General features: G+C 43.2%; 1 protein-coding gene across 8 annotated transcripts in view; it reads right to left on the minus strand.

Moving 5' to 3' along the window:
- The window catches only part of pou2f2a (POU class 2 homeobox 2a), a 51,866-nt gene that overhangs the window by 24,158 nt on the left and 10,302 nt on the right, over window positions 1–17,406 (minus strand). For 2 of the 8 annotated variants that reach the window (XM_010903579.4, XM_020040957.3), the window contains exon 1: window positions 1,519–1,667. The exons of the other annotated variants lie outside the window; for them this stretch is intronic. In XM_010903579.4, the coding sequence (XP_010901881.1) occupies window positions 1,519–1,573 (55 nt within the window). In that variant the 5' untranslated portion in view covers window positions 1,574–1,667. Of the gene's footprint in view, window positions 1–1,518; window positions 1,668–17,406 lie in introns of those variants that run through there. 8 annotated transcript variants of the gene reach the window in all.

Below are 17,406 nucleotides of genomic sequence, written 5' to 3' on the forward strand. Positions count from 1 at the left end.
CTGATAGTGTTTAGCTCCACTCTCATAGTGTTTAGCTCCACTCTCATAGTGTTTAGCTCCACTCTGATAGTGTTTAGCTCCACTCTCATAGTGTTTAGCTCTACTCTGATAGTTTATATCCACACTGACTGTGTGTAATACCACTCTGATATTGTGTAGTACCATGCTAATAGTGTGTGGTATCATTCTCATAGTGTTTAGCTCCACTGTGATAGTGTTTAGCCTTGCTCTGTTAGTGGTTCGCTCTACTCTGACAGTGTTTAGCTCCACTCTGATAGTGTTCATCCTTGTTCTATTAGTGTTTAGCTCCACTCTGAAAGTGTTAAGCCTTGTTCTGTTAGTGTTTAGCTCTACTCCGTTAGTGTTTAGCATTGCTCTATTAGTGTTTAGCTCCACTCTGATAGTGTTGAGCCTTTGCTCTGTTAGTGTTTAGCCTTGCTCTATTCGTGTTTAGCTCCACTCTGATAGTGTTGAGCCTTTGCTCTGATAGTGTTTAGCCTTGCTCTGTTAGTGTTTAGCTCACCTCCATTAGTGTTTAGCCTTGCTCTGTTAATGTTTAGCTCCACTCTGATTTTGTTCTTAGCTCCATTCTGATCCAGTGTTTAACTGTGATAGTGTTTAGCACCATTCTGATATCTACTCACTAGGCCATAATTATGTTTGTACCAAAGCACTGTTAAAATTCTTATCAAACCATTATTAACTGGCCTACAGTTAGGAAAATCATTCTTGAATCATGGCAACCTTAATGATCTCTCTTCCTGCAGTTGGAAGTGGGAAGCTACTCTAAGAAACCTCGCCAACACCTAACCAAATGGATATGCCACAGAGATTGGTGCCTACATAGGACAGTCTAACAAACAGTGGTTAATAAGTGGTGAACACCTATATGAACTTTTCTTACATCTTCTGTGTATTCTGTTTCTTGATTTTACACAGCCCTATTCATCTCTGTCCAGAATGTGAGTAGTGACTTCCATCGCATGAATCATTCCTGTCAATTAAATACAAAAATACGGTAAATGCTTTTCTGAGATGGTATCTATCCCTGATGTTATCTTTTTAGAAATGCGATTGACATTTGTTGATTGATTTGGATTACTTGATAAATCAGTCCTGTGAATGTACTTCTGAGAAATGATGGTACCTCTTAATTTTACTGAATTTTACTAGTGCATAGCTGGTGTACTTTTAGTTTCTCTGTTTGAAAAGCTTTTATTGACTAGGGATATATAAAACACACACACACACTGCATCTGTGTACACCATAAAGAGATGCCTGACCTTTCTCTCTGCCTGCGACAATCATCCATTCATCCGTCCCGCCATGCTCTCCTCCTCCCATCCATCCCTCTCTTTGATGTGCTCTAATTAGCCAGGCTCGTTAGTCCCAGCCATGCTAATCAACTGGCTCAGCCCTGACACAGACACAAACACAAACTCACAGACACCCAGGCGCATGGTGCAGGCTAAATCAGGCCATGGAGACGAAGACATAGAGAGAGGCTAGACACTTACCTGGCAACCACATACTGCAAAAGTCCATTGCTGCAAGTGCCGCTGTCTTGGTCATATCTGTCTGAGTGTTTGAGCGTGTGTGGCCTCTTTATTTCTCTCACGCTTTCCCTCCCCTCTTTCATTCACTCACTCACTTACTCACTGGAACCCATCTCTGTCTCTTTTCTCCCTCACTCTTGTTGTCCACGCCCCCATACATGCCCCACACCCTCCCCCACATCCTGATTGAGAGACAGAGAGAAAGAAGGAAGTAAAGACACCACAGAGTTGGAAGTGGGGTCAGAAACATAGAGAAAGGGGGACACACAATGTTAAAGAGTGGGAGAGAACTAGAGAGCGAAAATAGACTGAAGAGATTGAGGTGGAGAATAAAGAGGGGGAAGACTATCGGTGGAAACTGACAGTGTGGCTGGAAACTCACGCACAACTCACAGAAAAACAATCCCCCGCCTTACTCTTCTGATGTCAATATCTGGCCACTTTGACAAATAACATATATAATGACAATACATAATATACATAATATGTACTGTATATTATATATATATATATAAAATATATATATATATATATTTATATAGATGGATATATATATATATATATATATATATATATATATATATATATATATTTGTCTAAACTAAGCAATATAAATAATATAAAATATGCCTCATAATAACAAATAATAAAAGATGTACCAATCCCTGTAACAAATGATAAAGTATTATATGTGAGCAGTTTTTCTAAAATAAATTACCAAGAGCAAACACAAATCTAATGTACATGCTGAACCGTTCCCCATGTCGGCAGGTTAGTCCACGCAATCAGACTCAAAGTTAAAGAAACAAAGTTATAATGTGGTCCGGCCTGTATGGTGGGAGACATGAGCCATCAAAACCTCCCTCAGACAACCAGCCCTGTCAGCCTCACTCCTCCAACGGAGGAAAATATGAGTAAGAGCAGCCCTAAGGCTGACCCGCCGTTCCACAGTGGAAATGGGTTCCTCCGTACCAGTACCAGCCACATGGGGGCAGTATTGGCTATCAATTCCACTGTCAGGCAGGTGGCATCCCTCTGAGGCCGAGGCCTTGTCAACCTTTCTTTCATTCTCTCCCTCGCCTTTTCTCTCACTCTCTCTCTCTCTCTTTTATTCTCTCTCTCTCTCACTCACTCTCTCTCTCTCTCTCTCCCTGTTTCTCTCAGTTCCTCTCTTATTCTTCACTAATTTAAGAGCTCTGGTTGACCCAGTCTAAATGTTCAGCTGTGATTGCGTGTGTGAGAGTGTGCAGTCATGTGTGTTGACCGCGGCGGTCATGGCTGTCCAGAGACGGTGACAGACTGTGCATTGGGAGGGGCGTGGCTATCGGTCTGAAGACATCTCTGCAGCCCTCCCCCGTGTGTCGTGTGTGTTGTGTCCCAGGCCAAGGGGGGTCCTTCCTGCCTTTCAGGAGGTCTAAGCCTTGGTTACCATGACAACCATGACCAGCGACACTCCGTTCTGGCCACTAAGGATGCTGGGCTAAGATGCTCCTATCAGGCAACACAACATCCCACATGTAACATTGAATAAAACAAGATGGACTGAACATAGCAATAAGCTAATAGAGGGGAAGCTCTATGTGATTCATGTAAAAAACCATTAATGAAATTGTATTTTACTATAATCAATTATCTATAGGAATGTTACAAACCAGGAAAAAATCAAAATAATCAGAGATACAACCTGATAGTACGATGTCAGGATGGGGTTTGGAAGGAGGAGCCACCAGAGTAAACATCAATCATTCCACAGCCACATAGAGAGTCAGAGAGAGAAATGGAAGGACGGAGGGAGAAAGAGGGAGGTGAGTGAAGGGGAGAGAGTCAAAAGAAGAGAGAGAACAAGAGGGATGAAGAGAGGTGTACAGCCAGCATGAGACACCAGAGCATCCCATCTACTGTACAGCCACCATGGAACACCCCAGAGTATCCCATCTACTGTATGGCTACCATGATATACCCCAGAGCATCCCATCTACTGTATGGCCACCATGAAACACCCCAGAGCATCCCATCTACTGTATGGCCACCATGATATACCCCAGAGCATCCCATCTACTGTATGACCACCATGGGACACACCAGAGCATCCCATCTAATGTATGGCCACCATGGGACACACCAGAGCATCCCATCTAATGTATGGCCACCATGGGACACCCCAGAGCATCCCATCTACTGTATGGCCACCATGATATACCCCAGAGCATCCCATATAGTGTATGGCCACCACGAGACACCCCAGAGCATCCCATCTACTGTATGGCCACCATGATACACCCCAGAGCATCCCATCTAATGTATGGCCACCAGGATACACCCTAGAGCATCCCATTTACTGTACGGCCACCATGATACACCCCAGAGCATCCCATTTACTGTACGGCAACCATGATACACCCCAGAGCATCCCATCTACTGTATGGCCACCAGGATACACCCTAGAGCATCCCATGTACTGTATGGCCACCAGGATACACCCTAGAGCATCCCATGTACTGTACAGCCACCACAGGACATCCTAGAGCACAGCATCTACTTTAAAAACATTACAGTAAACCCCAGAGGTGTCTGAAGAATATAAACACATCCCAAATTCACACTGGACCAGCAATCAGTGTGCCTAAAAATCTATTGTAAAATTAACTGAGAACACATTTTAAGCAATGAAACCCTTTGGTTAACAGACTAACTGAATGGAAACCCACCAAAAAACAGTATATACTAGGCCCTCTGTGGAATGAGTCTGAAACTCTGCCTAACATCCAGTGTGTGTTTGTGTTGGTGTGACGCCGTGGGAAGCTTTAGGATTGTAAGTGGTGGTATGAGTGTGAGAAGTTTAGGTGTTGTATAGGAACCAGCAGGGGTGAAAACCAGATAACACCTCTTTCTACCAGGGGATTAGCCAAGGCCTGTTCAGGTAGTGCCACTCACGCCAGCCAAGACGAACTCCAGGCTTTCAAAGCTTTACAGAAGTCATAGCAGGACAAAAAATAAATGTGCTACAGTGGTCAGGACAGTAAATAATTGCACAGATTTTGTGCTGTAGTATTTCAGTTGCTTTCCCCTTCTTCTGTCATTCTCCTCTGTCTCTTCGCCCTTTGTCCTTCACCTTAATCCCTCTCTTTTTTTCAGGCCCCTCAGCAGACTGTTCATCTCTTTAAACAAGCATCTGTGCCTCAAATTTAAACTACATTTATTTATTGCACATGCATACACATACACTACATAAATGCTCTGAATATCTATTAATTCCCAATCTAAAGGACAATATTGGCACAGGGAAACGTTTGTTTACATTGTCAAAGCAAGGGGAAAATAAAATAAGAAAAATAAATTATACTAAAATAAAATAAAAAGTTTAACTTTTTAATATTTCTTTTGAGATGTGCTAGTAGTTGACTAAATAACTAAAGAGACATACTGATTACGTTTGCAATGTTGTTTGTGCTATGCAGCTTCCTAAACCTCGCTTTTGTTTATTCATGTTTGATTTTGAATTATTTCTATGTCTGTATGATCGCAGGGTTACATGTATCTCTAACGTGGCCATTTGGCAGGAGGTCAGGAAGTGCAGCTCTGTTTCCACCTAATGTTCTGGGAAATACGCACATATCCTGTGTTCTCAGGTCTGCTCACAGCAGCCTCTCTCAATGGCAACGTCGTGCTTACTGAGTCTGTACACAGACAAGGTTTTTCTTAATTTTCTCTCTCTCTCTCCTGGTCAGCAGCTGTGACATCACTGGACACGGTACTGCACTGTGATTGGACACTAGGCCACGTTGCCAGGCAACAGCAGCAAAAGGTCTTGGTGTGTTTGTGTGTGTGTGTGCGCGCGCACGTGTTTACATCTGTTTATACATGCGTGTTTGAGCGGTTTGGGATAGATTCTACTGCCATGTCCTTGTCTATGTGCGTGGAGAAAAACAGATGAATAGAGAGGCGTCAACATTTATCTGATATCAAACAATATGAATGATCATCCTGCCAGCTGCTTTTCTCCAACAGGTACAAGTGTGTATCTGTTAATGAGTTAATAAAAGAGAGACAGAGGGTGTCAGTGTATGAGTGTGTTTGTGTGTGTGTTTCAATAAAGGTTGGGGTTTTTGTGTCAGTGTATGAATCGCATGGGTTTGCAAACGGGTGTGTATGCGCGTGTGCGTGCATGCATATATGTGCATGTGTGTGTATGCATATGTGTGTGTGTGTGTGCGCATCTAAGCCCCCGGGAACTGGTGGTTATTGTATCTGACACAGCGGCCCCTTCTCGCGCCTCATATTTCTGGGCCGATCGATTCTTCTGACTCCCGACAAGACAATAATCGCACCTCCCTCTCTCACTCCATCACTAGCATTATTACTGACCTCCCCAGGGACCGTGCCAGGCAGAGGGAGGAAGAGAGGGATGAGGGAGAGAGAAAAATAAAGATAAAGGGATGTGGAGAGAGGTAATGAAAGAGAAAGAAAGTTGGCAAAATGAGGCAAACAGTAACAGTGAAACCAAATCAGGATGGGAGAAAGAGATTGAGACAGTAAACAAAAGGATACAGAAGAAAATGGTAAAGAAAAAGGAAAACACTGTAAAGGAGCATGGTAGAGGGGTGTTAGGACAGTAGGTAGAGGGGTGTTAGGACAGTAGGTAGAGGGGTGTTAGGACAGTAGGTAGAGGGGAGTTAGGACAGTAGGTAGAGGGGAGTTAGGACAGTAGGTAGAGGAGTGTTAGGACAGTAGGCAGAGGGGTGTTAGGACAGTAGGTAGAGGGGTGTTAGGACAGTAGGTAGAGGGGTGTTAGGACAGTAGGTAGAGGGGTGTTAGGACACTAAGTAAAGGGGTGTTAGGACACTAAGTAAAGGGGTGTTAGGACACTAAGTAAAGGGGTGTTATGACACTAGGTAGAGGGGTGTTAGGACACTAGGTAGAGGGGTGTTAGGACACTAGGTAGAGGGGTGTTAGGACACTAAGTAAAGGGGTGTTATGACACTAGGTAGAGGGGTGTTAGGACAGTAGGTAGAGGGGAGTTAGGACACTAGGTAGAGGGGTGTTAGGACACTAGGTAGAGGGGTGTTAGGACACTAGGTAGAGGGGTGTTAGGACACTAAGTAAAGGGGTGTTAGGACACTAGGTAGAGGGGTGTTAGGACACTAGGTAGAGGGGTGTTAGGACACTAGGTAGAGGGGTGTTAGGACACTAGGTAGAGGGGTATCAACACTTGGTAGAGAGGAGCTCTAGAAGTAAAGCGGGCAGAAATAGGAGATAATGAAGAGAAGAGAGCAGTGCAAGGGGACACAGAAGAGGAGATGAGGAGAGGTGAAGGATTCACCTTATATTCCACCAAAGGGGAGAACTCGCGAGACAGAGGAGACAGAGAGGGGAGGTTGTGTAGAGGTGTGTGGGATTGAGGTGAACACAGTAGCTCTGTAGGAGTCAGCAAAGAGAGTTGTTATTAAATTGTGGGCAGCACAGCGGCTGATTGGCAGGCTGACGACTTTGCTGCCATTCAGTGTAGAAGAATAGAGAAAAATGTGCAACACTGAAAACACACACACGCACACACACAGGTGTACACACACACACACTAGCATCCACACAACCGCGGAATAAAGACACAGACTGTATTCTCCGGGCTTTGTCTGACTGGGTCTGTTTCACGCTGTGTGTCTATGTCCGTCTCCCTGCTGTAGCTGTCTGCTTTGAATCTAGATTACAATTACTGTAATTGGCACTCAATTGGAAGGATTGCTGTTTGACCCCTCACCTCTCTTTTCCTCCCTCTCTCTGCTTTGTGCTCTCTCTTTTCCAATTTCTCTCCTTCCTCTCTCCATTCCGCACTTCCTCATCAATATTCCTCTTTCCCTTCTGCTCCTATCAGTACATCCATCTTTCTCTCTGTTCCTTCCTCCCCTCCCCCTCCCTCCAATACCCCCCCCCTCTTATCCATTTTCTTTGCTCACCCAATTCTCTGTCTGTTTTACCTCTCTTCTCCCTCCCTCCCTCCCTCCCTCCATCCATTCCTCCATCACTCCCTGTGATAATCAGAGGAATAATGCGTCTCATTGTATTCTTTATTTATGGTCTATTTATAATGGAGAGATATCAGCCTTCTACAGTCTGAGCACAGGGGACACGGTGTGCATTTGGGAGAGGAGAGAAAGAGCGATTGAAAGAAGGAGAGAGGAGGAGGTGGTAGAGGGGGGTGCTGATGGTGTGTTGGGAGGAGGAGGGGGTAGGAAATTGGTCTGGCTAGCGGAACAGCTTTTCACCCCTCTCTCTCTCTTTCTCTCTCTCTCTCTTGCTCCCTCCCTCCATTCTGCTTTGTATTCTGTGGAGATGACAGGGGGAAAGCTTTATTGCTCCGAGTTGGTATCGATCGGGGCCCCTAGCAGGGGGGAGGGAGAGGGACGCACACTGCCGGCCCTTTCTCAATGACGCCTGCTTCAAATCCCCCTTTTCCCTCCTCCCTATTGCTCTCTGACTCTGAAATTCAAATTCAAGGCTCCTATTCTCCAAAGGTTAAGAGAGAAAGGTGTCTGCCTCCTTCCCCTGGCCGTCTGAAGGCCTGAATGGAAGCCTTCAATCTTCAATCTGAAGTCATCCTCCACAAACACAAACAACCAGAACAAAGAATGAATACCTATTTTAAAAAGGAAAAGAAGAATATATCACCCACCCGTCCCCTTTCTTCTCCCCTCCATCATTCTACATCCTAGTTACTGCCCTCTCCTTTCCCCTTCTCTCCTCCATCCTTCTACATCCTAGTTACTGCCCTCTCCTTTCCTCTTCTCTCCTCCATCCTTCTACATCCTAGTTACTGCCCTCTCTATTCCCTCTTCTCCCCTCCATCCTTCTACATCCTAGTTGCTGCCCTCTCCTTTCCCCTTCTCTCCTCAATGTTTGCATACACCTTTAGTACTTTTCTGCCTCTCAGAGGCAGGTGAGAATGACTTCTTTGAAGTGAAGAATGAGCAGGCCCTAACATGCACACATTTACAATGCGGCCCCAGTAGGCTATGGTACCGTAAATCCCATAGATTATTTATTCATGTTTATGCAGTAGCCCGGTTCCATTCAACTCTAGAATAGGATTAGAACCCAACAGTTTCCAAATCCCTACTCTCCTTCCCTCATCTGGAATGACTGATCAACTGGTCAGACGGAAGACGGCTTCAGTCCGTTTCTCCATGAAGGACAGGCACGGAGCAGCACACGGCACTGGGACCGATAACCCTTCAGGGTTCAGGGTTCATGACCAGAGGGCTGGGGGTGAGGGTCCACTATTCCCTGGGGGAGGGGGGGGGGGGGTCTCCTGCTGTCTTCCCCAGAGCCATACTCTTCACCCCTCCCGTCCTGCTGGCCCTCTAAAGCCCTACTTAGTCTGATCACACACACACATGGAAACCTGAGCCTAGCCCCCGGATGTATTGGGACTGTTTGAAATGGTACAGTATAATCACTGTCAATTACTGAGCCGGCCCCCGCTTCCTAATCACTGTTCTTCTCCCAATATATGTGGAAAAAGACAGTTGATCCAGTTCAAATTCATCCTCATGCCTCGTGCCTGGTTGTCATGAGCCAACAGACTATCACCTTAAAAATCGTGGTGTGGAAAATATGAAAAGATGTATCTGCTATTTGAGTAGCAGGAGGCCCAGCTTCCCTCCAGGCCTTATATTAAGTCTTGGATGTGTGGTGTGGTGGACATATGCCTTTAGATTGTGTTTAGCGATAAGAGTAGGCTACACACACACACACACACACACACACACACAAACACACACACAGACTGCATAAGGGAGTAGATGTCGACTACAGACAAATACATTCACAGATGAACCCCTAATACACACCGCTCTGTGCCTAACGGGATGTTTTATTGAACATACAGTCATCTATTCTGTGTGTAGGGCTGGAAAGATATGCAGCACCAACATTCCACCTGTATTTGTGAATGATTCATCAGTACTGACTTTCCATGCATTCAAGTCAAAATACATTCGCTGAGATGCCAAAATCCTGAAAGTGAAATGCCCAAAACTAAAACTAAAATTTACATGTTGGTCGGAAACTCATATTTAAAAGGGGTGCTGGCACCAGAAGACAGCAACAATGGCAACGTACATTTTCTAGGACATTCAGGCCTAAACTCCGGGCATGATCAGTCTAAGATAGAGCCCTACCTCTGAGGTAGTGTCCCACTGTAGACAGGGACCCTGGTCCTCCTACTGTTGGCTGAGAAGTGCCAGAGAGCCAGGGCCAACAGTCCCACAGATACAGAGTGTAATGGTAGAAATGAAACCACAACACCACCATGTATTATGTTTACATCTGTAGAGCCAACTCTCACAGTAATCGATGAAAGAGGGTTGGGAGAGAGAGCCGAGCGGGTGTGGGGGGTAAAGAAAGCAGGTTATCTTCTGTCATTAGGGGAGGGAATCCCCGACTGGGGGGGCGAGGGAAGACAGGGGTTCATTGATTAAAGGGGGGGGGGGGGGGTGGAGTCTATGTTTGGCATTGAGAGTGAAAAAAGAAAATTACCTGTATTGATTAGAGCAGGGCCAAGGCTGAGAGAGGCTGAGAAAACTATGACAGATCAATAGAGAGAGGAATACAGGGTGGTGGAGAACGTCAAGGCAACAGAAATGTCCTACGTTAACGGAGCAAGAGAGAAAGAAAACAGAAGGAGAGAAAACAGAAGGAGAGACAGACAGGGAGAGAGAGAGAAGACAGGCAGGGAGAGAGTGAAGATAGACAGGGAGAGAGGGAAGACAGACAGGGAGAGGGAGAAGACAGAAGACACAGAAAGAGCTTTGAACGTGACAGGGGGTGATGGTATGGGGCCTCTTTAAGTCCAATCCTCAACAACACAAAAACAAAATGGAGGAATGTCAGAGGAACAAAAGGATTACAGAGAGGCGACAGATACCACTGAGTAAAAACAACCTCCTGCTACACAGACACACACACTCAGACACACACACTCAGACACACAGACACACAGACACACACACTCAGACACACAGACACTCAGACACACAGACACACACACTCAGACACACAGACACTCAGACACTCAGACACTCAGACACACACACTCAGACACTCAGACACACACACTCAGACACTCAGACACTCAGACACTCAGACACACAGACACTAAGACACACAGACACTAAGACACAGACACTCAGACACAGACACTGAGACAGACACTCAGACACACAGACACTAAGACACACAGACACTAAGACACAGACACTCAGACACAGAAACACAGACACGCAGACACCCAGACACACATACCAGCCACATATTAGGGAATAAACCGTTTAGTGGAGTTTTGTGGAGAAATGCATTAAAAGTTAATGTAACTTGTATTTTTACTTCAACCAGCAATCAGATTTAACCAATCCACATTTTACCACTACACTTATGATATGGTCACACACACAAAACACATTCCTACTTCACTGCTCCAAGTATGAGCCAATTAGAGATATCTACTTCTTGAAATTTAAAGTTATTGCTAGTTATATGGAACTATCTGCTGAGGAGAAAATGTGCAGTTTCTTGGGTGAAAATATAGAAACAATAGACCTGGCAGCTGTCATTACAAAAGAGAAACAATAGCACCTAGAATGTAGATTACTGTTTTTCAGAATGTTGGATTATTGTTTGTTATTTATTTATGTTTATTCTCTGTAAAACTGTCGCTATTATTTGGTATATTGTATTATTTATTTATTGTTATTGTGCTTTTATAGGTTAATTGTATTTATTTATGTAATGTATCACTATTGCTAGTGATAGGTTCACTTTGGCAACAGTGGCCACCATCCATTCATGCTAATAAAGCACCTATTGAATATATATATTGAATAATACTCTCTTACCTTCTGAAGTGGCCAATCTTATTATCAGGCAACCTGATCCTCAGCATGGCATCAAAAATAGGCCCATTAGCACACAAGCCAACAATAAGGGTGGTATATTTTTATGATGGACATCCTTGTGAAAAGTGTCACACAAGCAGCTAACACAACGGTATGGAGCTGTATGCTTAACACACATTTTTATCAATTAATTGAAGCTCTGCTGCAAAATTTGAAAATGCTATTCCTTAAAGTAATTAAAATAATTTAACTGCCTGACACTCGTTAACAAACATAAATGGCTTGAAAGGACTATATAAATTCTAAATGATATCAGTTTCCATTTAAATCAAAAGGCCTGATAGCTATGCTGCATAAAATTCAAGTCAGTTGGGAATATATATTTAATGTCCCAATACCACTGAATCAGGTCTATGTACTAATATATGAAACAGTAATTAAGAAATCAATCCCTTCCTTTCAACTAGATTGAAACTCTGCAAGTACAGGGGATTCTTTCAACATTTTCAAAATTGGTTGTGGGTCATACTGTAAGAAATGTTCTGACTTTACAGTGGAGTAGCAGCAAGGTAAAGCAATGCACAAAAATGTTTGGCCTTTCTAGCTTGAATGGTCCAAAAGATATTCTTACAGGGTATTTCATTCAAATTAAGTGAACATATGCATATTGAGTGAACATATAACATATGTTTGATCTCTATAGCTTGAACGGTTTAAGAGATACAGTTTTAGGGTAAATTAATTATATAAATATATGATAATTAATTTAGTTATAAACTAAGGTTTATAAATAATAAAGGGTTTTAAAAATTATAAGATGGGATAGCCTAAACATAAAAAATAAAAAAAGCTGGTTGTTTGTTCTCTGCCTTTAACAGTTCAAGAGATACTGCAAATTATGCAAATGTATACACATTTATACTGTCATAGTTCATACACATTTTAACATTTTACATTTGGATAAACCCGGCAATAGTAACTTTAATAAAAATATGTCTAAGAATGAACGTGGGGTCTCCTGCTACACAAGACCCAATAATTAAGCTAGCTAATAAAAGATTCACTACTAAAAGAATGCTCGTTCGGTATATACAGAATTTGACAGCCTGCCCTGAGGAGATTCTGCAGTCAATAGATCATCTCTTCTGGTAGTATCAATCGGTGGCTAGTTTCTGCTGTCGGGTCCAGCAAAGGTTGTTATGTCATAATATCAGGGTTCAGATGACCTGCAAACTCCATTGTTAGGGAATCTGAAAAATATTCAGTTAATAGGAAATATCATTATTAGTTCAGGAAATTATTTCAAGCATACTTTGTAAGAAATTATATGAACAAAGAGTTTCTAGAGACGCCACAGTAAAACGTAGTGACGTACTGCAAAAAGAAACGGTGAAATTATAATTTACTGAAAAAGATTCAAGAAGAAGATTCAAGATTTATCTGTGGACATTACAGTGTTTGAATTAAGATCAGAGGGAATGTTGAATTGGTTACTGTGAAAATCCAGAACTAGTAGAAAATATCTAGTCATGAACAAGTACTATACTGTTGATTTATAAATAGTTAGCTGTAACTAAAAGTATTATTGCTAGGGTATTATAAGAATGAAACAATATAATAATAACCATAACAAATAATAAGGATTGGAAAGTATTTCAATTTGAATTAACCACAATTGTGTCTGAATCACATGTTCCAATGGCTTTAGGTTGGATGAGACAGCTATCCTTTACCATAATGAAATGATCCTCAGACTGGATGTGGAAAACTTTTGGCAAATTACCTATTACTGAAAAAAGGTTATTGTTTACCAACTTCATACAAACACAAAAAAACAGATTTAAAAAAGGGGTCAGAAAGCCAGGAGATAATAGAGGAAACCTTTAGGTACGCCCTCAGAATGTTGGGCTTGACAAATGACCTTTTCAACATTGAGCAGATATAGGGGTTCTGTATATTGTGAAAAGACAGCATTTTAGCTGTTCTGCCTCCCATTAACTATTGTAAAGATATTTTCAAAATTGTAAAAACAGTAAAAGTCTGGTTGTAAAAATAAGGCAAAGGTATTCTTTTTCAAATTGAAATGATTATACAGATTTCTTTTTACTGATAATTGAATTCCATTCTGTTGATATACAAATGGTAGATTGGAAGAGAGGTAAATGGTTAATATCAGTGTAATTAAAAATGTAAGTAAAAGAAAAAAATAACTAAATAAAGAATGGGGAAGAATGGTGGAAGAGGAAACAGAGCAGCAGGGACTACAGGTGTATAGTTATGTATGTATGACATCACAGAACCCCTCCCACAGCCCCTGGGAATAAGCACCTTGGAAACGGTCGCTAAGGGAACAGACAACTGAAAGACAGGGAGAGAGAGAGCGAGAGAAAGAGCAAGAGGGACCTTCAGAGACTAAAGCAGGATAAATTAGTAAGAAGCGGAGAGGGCAGTTGAAAAATTCAAGAGCGGAAGAAAGAGTGTTAAAGAAAGTTGGCATATGAAAAGGGGGCAGGGTGAAAAACGTGAATAAGGAGAAATTAGAGAATAGAGAGGGGGACAGTGAGAGAGGAGATGGGAAATAATGCATCCCTTCATACCTGTCTAATCAAACCAAATACAGTCAGAACATACTACCCCAACTCAGTACTACCCCAATCCAGTACTGTCACCCAACCCATATAGTTTGACCTCTAATATAGACTAGTAATTTAGTTGCTGGAGATTTAGCAGACTCCCAGCACTGGAGGATAGAGCACAGAAAATCCATTATGACTGAGAAGGTTTTGATTAATGTCCAGTGGAATTAATTTATGTGAGAAAGGAATCAGTGAATGGTTATCAGAGAACATTGGTCAAGATAAACTGCAGAGCTAACTAAAGTCAGAGAGCTAACTACAATCCCTGGGTTAACCATAATCACCAGGCTAACCATAATCACAGTGCTAACTATAATCACAGAGCTAACCATAATCACAGTGCTAACTATAATCACAGAGCTAACCATAGTTCACAGAGCTAACCATAATCACAGAGCTAACCATAATCACAGAGCTAACTATAATCACAGAGCTAACCATAAACACCAAGCTAACCATAAACACAGAGCTAACCATAATCACAGAGCTAACCCTAATAACAGAACTAACCATAATCACAGAGCTAACCATAATCACAGAGCTAACCATAATCACAGCAAAAAAAAATTTTGGGCAGAAAATAATAAGTATCTCTAAAGCTTATGTGAGGCTATTGCTCGTCTATAACATACTAGCTAAAAGGTGCACTTCGGTTGCATTTCATCCATCTGAAATATCTTTCCAGCTAAAAAGTTTCTTCTTGCAAACAAATCTTTGGTTTAGAAGACAAAATAAGTGTGACATTAAATTTGAGCCTGTTGAAACAGAGGAGACAGAGCAGTGGATCCTCTTCCCTAGCCCACCTAATGCACATAGGAACCTAATTTTGATTGAGATTGTGATTGTTGATGATCTGTCTCTGGCGGAATGAGGTCCCCTTTGGACAAGGTGAGATCTCCACTGTGTGTTCTGGGGGAAATTAGAGAATTACAACAGGGTGATCATGTGACTGGGTTGCATCTATACCACTACCCAGTACTGATCTGTAACATATGCGATGCAATGGAAAAAGATGTCCCCTTAAACACATTTAAAGTAATATTCCATTGGGATAGAAGAAACAACTTTTCAAGTTGAGATTCTCTCAGACAGCTCCTGTGCACTGGCCCACCCTCCTACTATTCTGGTCAGTGTCTGCCCAGCTCCCCCTGCCCTGTGGCTCCTGGTGGCTCCTGTGGGGCCCCAGATGTGTGGTCAGGTTTCTGGAGAAATTATAGTGAAATATCACCCACTGGCTCTCAAACTGGCCCTCAAACGACACTCTGGTTTATTGATGCACTGGAGCGAGGTCAAGCACATATGCACACACACACACAAATGCACAAACACACACACAAACAAACACACACACACACCCAGACAGCCGCTTACATGCAGGCATGTACACTGATGAGTACCACTGTGTGTTTCTGACCAGAGGATACTCCAGACATGCACATGTATGCCCTAACCCTAACCCTAACTCTCAAAACTAACCTTAAACCTAATCCATAAGCCCCAGAAAAATATTTTTGGTGAAAATGTATATAAGAAAGTGCCCACCCACACCCAATCTAGCAGGATTATGTATACATCAAATAGTTGACCTAGCGCAATAATGTGACGTGGTAGTGATAGGGCAATGTGGCGTGATGAATACCAGATATACGATATATTGCACACTGTAGGTATGTAGTATATTGTAGTTCTAGTATTCTTCACATAGCAGTGGATATATAGAAAATGCTAAATGGCCTTTACTGGGAGATCTGCCGTCAGGTCACGCCCTCGACCCTTTTGTAGATCACCCGAACACAGCACTCTCCTTAGATCACCCAAAAACAGCACACTCCCTAGATCACCCGAAACAACACACTCCCTAGATCACCCGAAAACAGTACACTCCCTCGATCACCCTAACACAGCACACTCCCTAGACCACCTGAACTCAGCACACTCCCTAGATCTCCCTAGACACTCCCTAGATCCCCCGAACACAGCACACTCCCTAGACCACCTGAACTCAGCACACTCCCTAGATCTCCCTAGACACTCCCTAGATCCCCCGAACACAGCACACTCCCTAGATCTCCCTAGACACTCCCTAGATCCCCCGAACACAGCACACTCCCTAGATCTCCCTAGACACTCCCTAGATCCCCCGAACACAGCACACTCCCTAGATCTCCCTAGACACTCCCTAGATCCCCCGAACACAGCACACTCCCTAGATCTCCCTAGACACTCCCTAGATCCCCCGAACACAGCACACTCCCTAGATCTCCCTAGACACTCCCTAGATCCCCCGAACACAGCACACTCCCTAGATCTCCCTAGACACTCCCTAGATCCCCCGAACACAGCACACTCCCTAGATCTCCCTAGACACTCCCTAGATCCCCCGAACACAGCACACTCCCGAAATCACCTGAATTCTGAACACCTGTGCACACATTCCTGTCCCTGAGCACCGTCCAATACATTTCACTTCAGTTCCCCTGTTTGTTTGTGAGGTGTTGCCAGTGTTATCTGCATTCTGAGCATTCAAAGTAATTTCTGTATTAGTTTCTTCTGGTTACAAACTTTAGCTAATCTGTTTAACGACATTGTCTCCTGCCTGCCCCCTTTTGTACTGTTGCTCTCCGTGGACTGTCTCTGTGTTTTTTGATTCCTACTGCCTGCCTCCAGACTACCACTCCTGCTCTACGACCTGTCCCTTGATTTAATAAACTGCGCTTCTGCGTGGGGATCCTACCTCCCGTTTCTGTATTCATTACATTTACAGGTTAGACTGGTAAATATAGCTGTTAAACCGTGTCCATCTGTGGTGATGTACTGTAGATATACGGTAAATCTACAGTAATGTACTGTAGATATTGTTGATCTATGGTAATGTAGATTAGTGGTAATGTAAGAGTAGCGCAGAGAGAGTGGCCCTCAGTGCATGGTAGACAGACACTCAGTTCAGCCAACCTTTGTTGTCTGCATGATCCCTCCATAATGCATTAGTTTACTGAACATTATTCCATCACACACACACACGCGCACACACACACACACATACACACGCACGCACACAAATCCTATGCACAACACAAAGCATTCCCCCACCATCCCAAGTGTGCAACCACGCATGTAGAAAGAAACATTCTGCTCCGTGTATCCAGCAGTGCCGGCCCAGTTTGTCTGGTAATGTAATCAATGGTATAGTCCCAAAAGTACCAGAGAAAGGGTGGGAGTGAGAGAGTGAGATGTAGTCATCAGAAAAACACAAACAGAAGTTGGAGGCAGAATCCACGTAAAATCAGTGTGACACCCAGTGACCTAGCGGGATATCGGCGTAAAAA

The sequence above is a fragment of the Esox lucius genome, chromosome 20, assembly GCF_011004845.1.
Source record: "Esox lucius isolate fEsoLuc1 chromosome 20, fEsoLuc1.pri, whole genome shotgun sequence".
Lineage (NCBI taxonomy): Eukaryota > Metazoa > Chordata > Actinopteri > Esociformes > Esocidae > Esox > Esox lucius.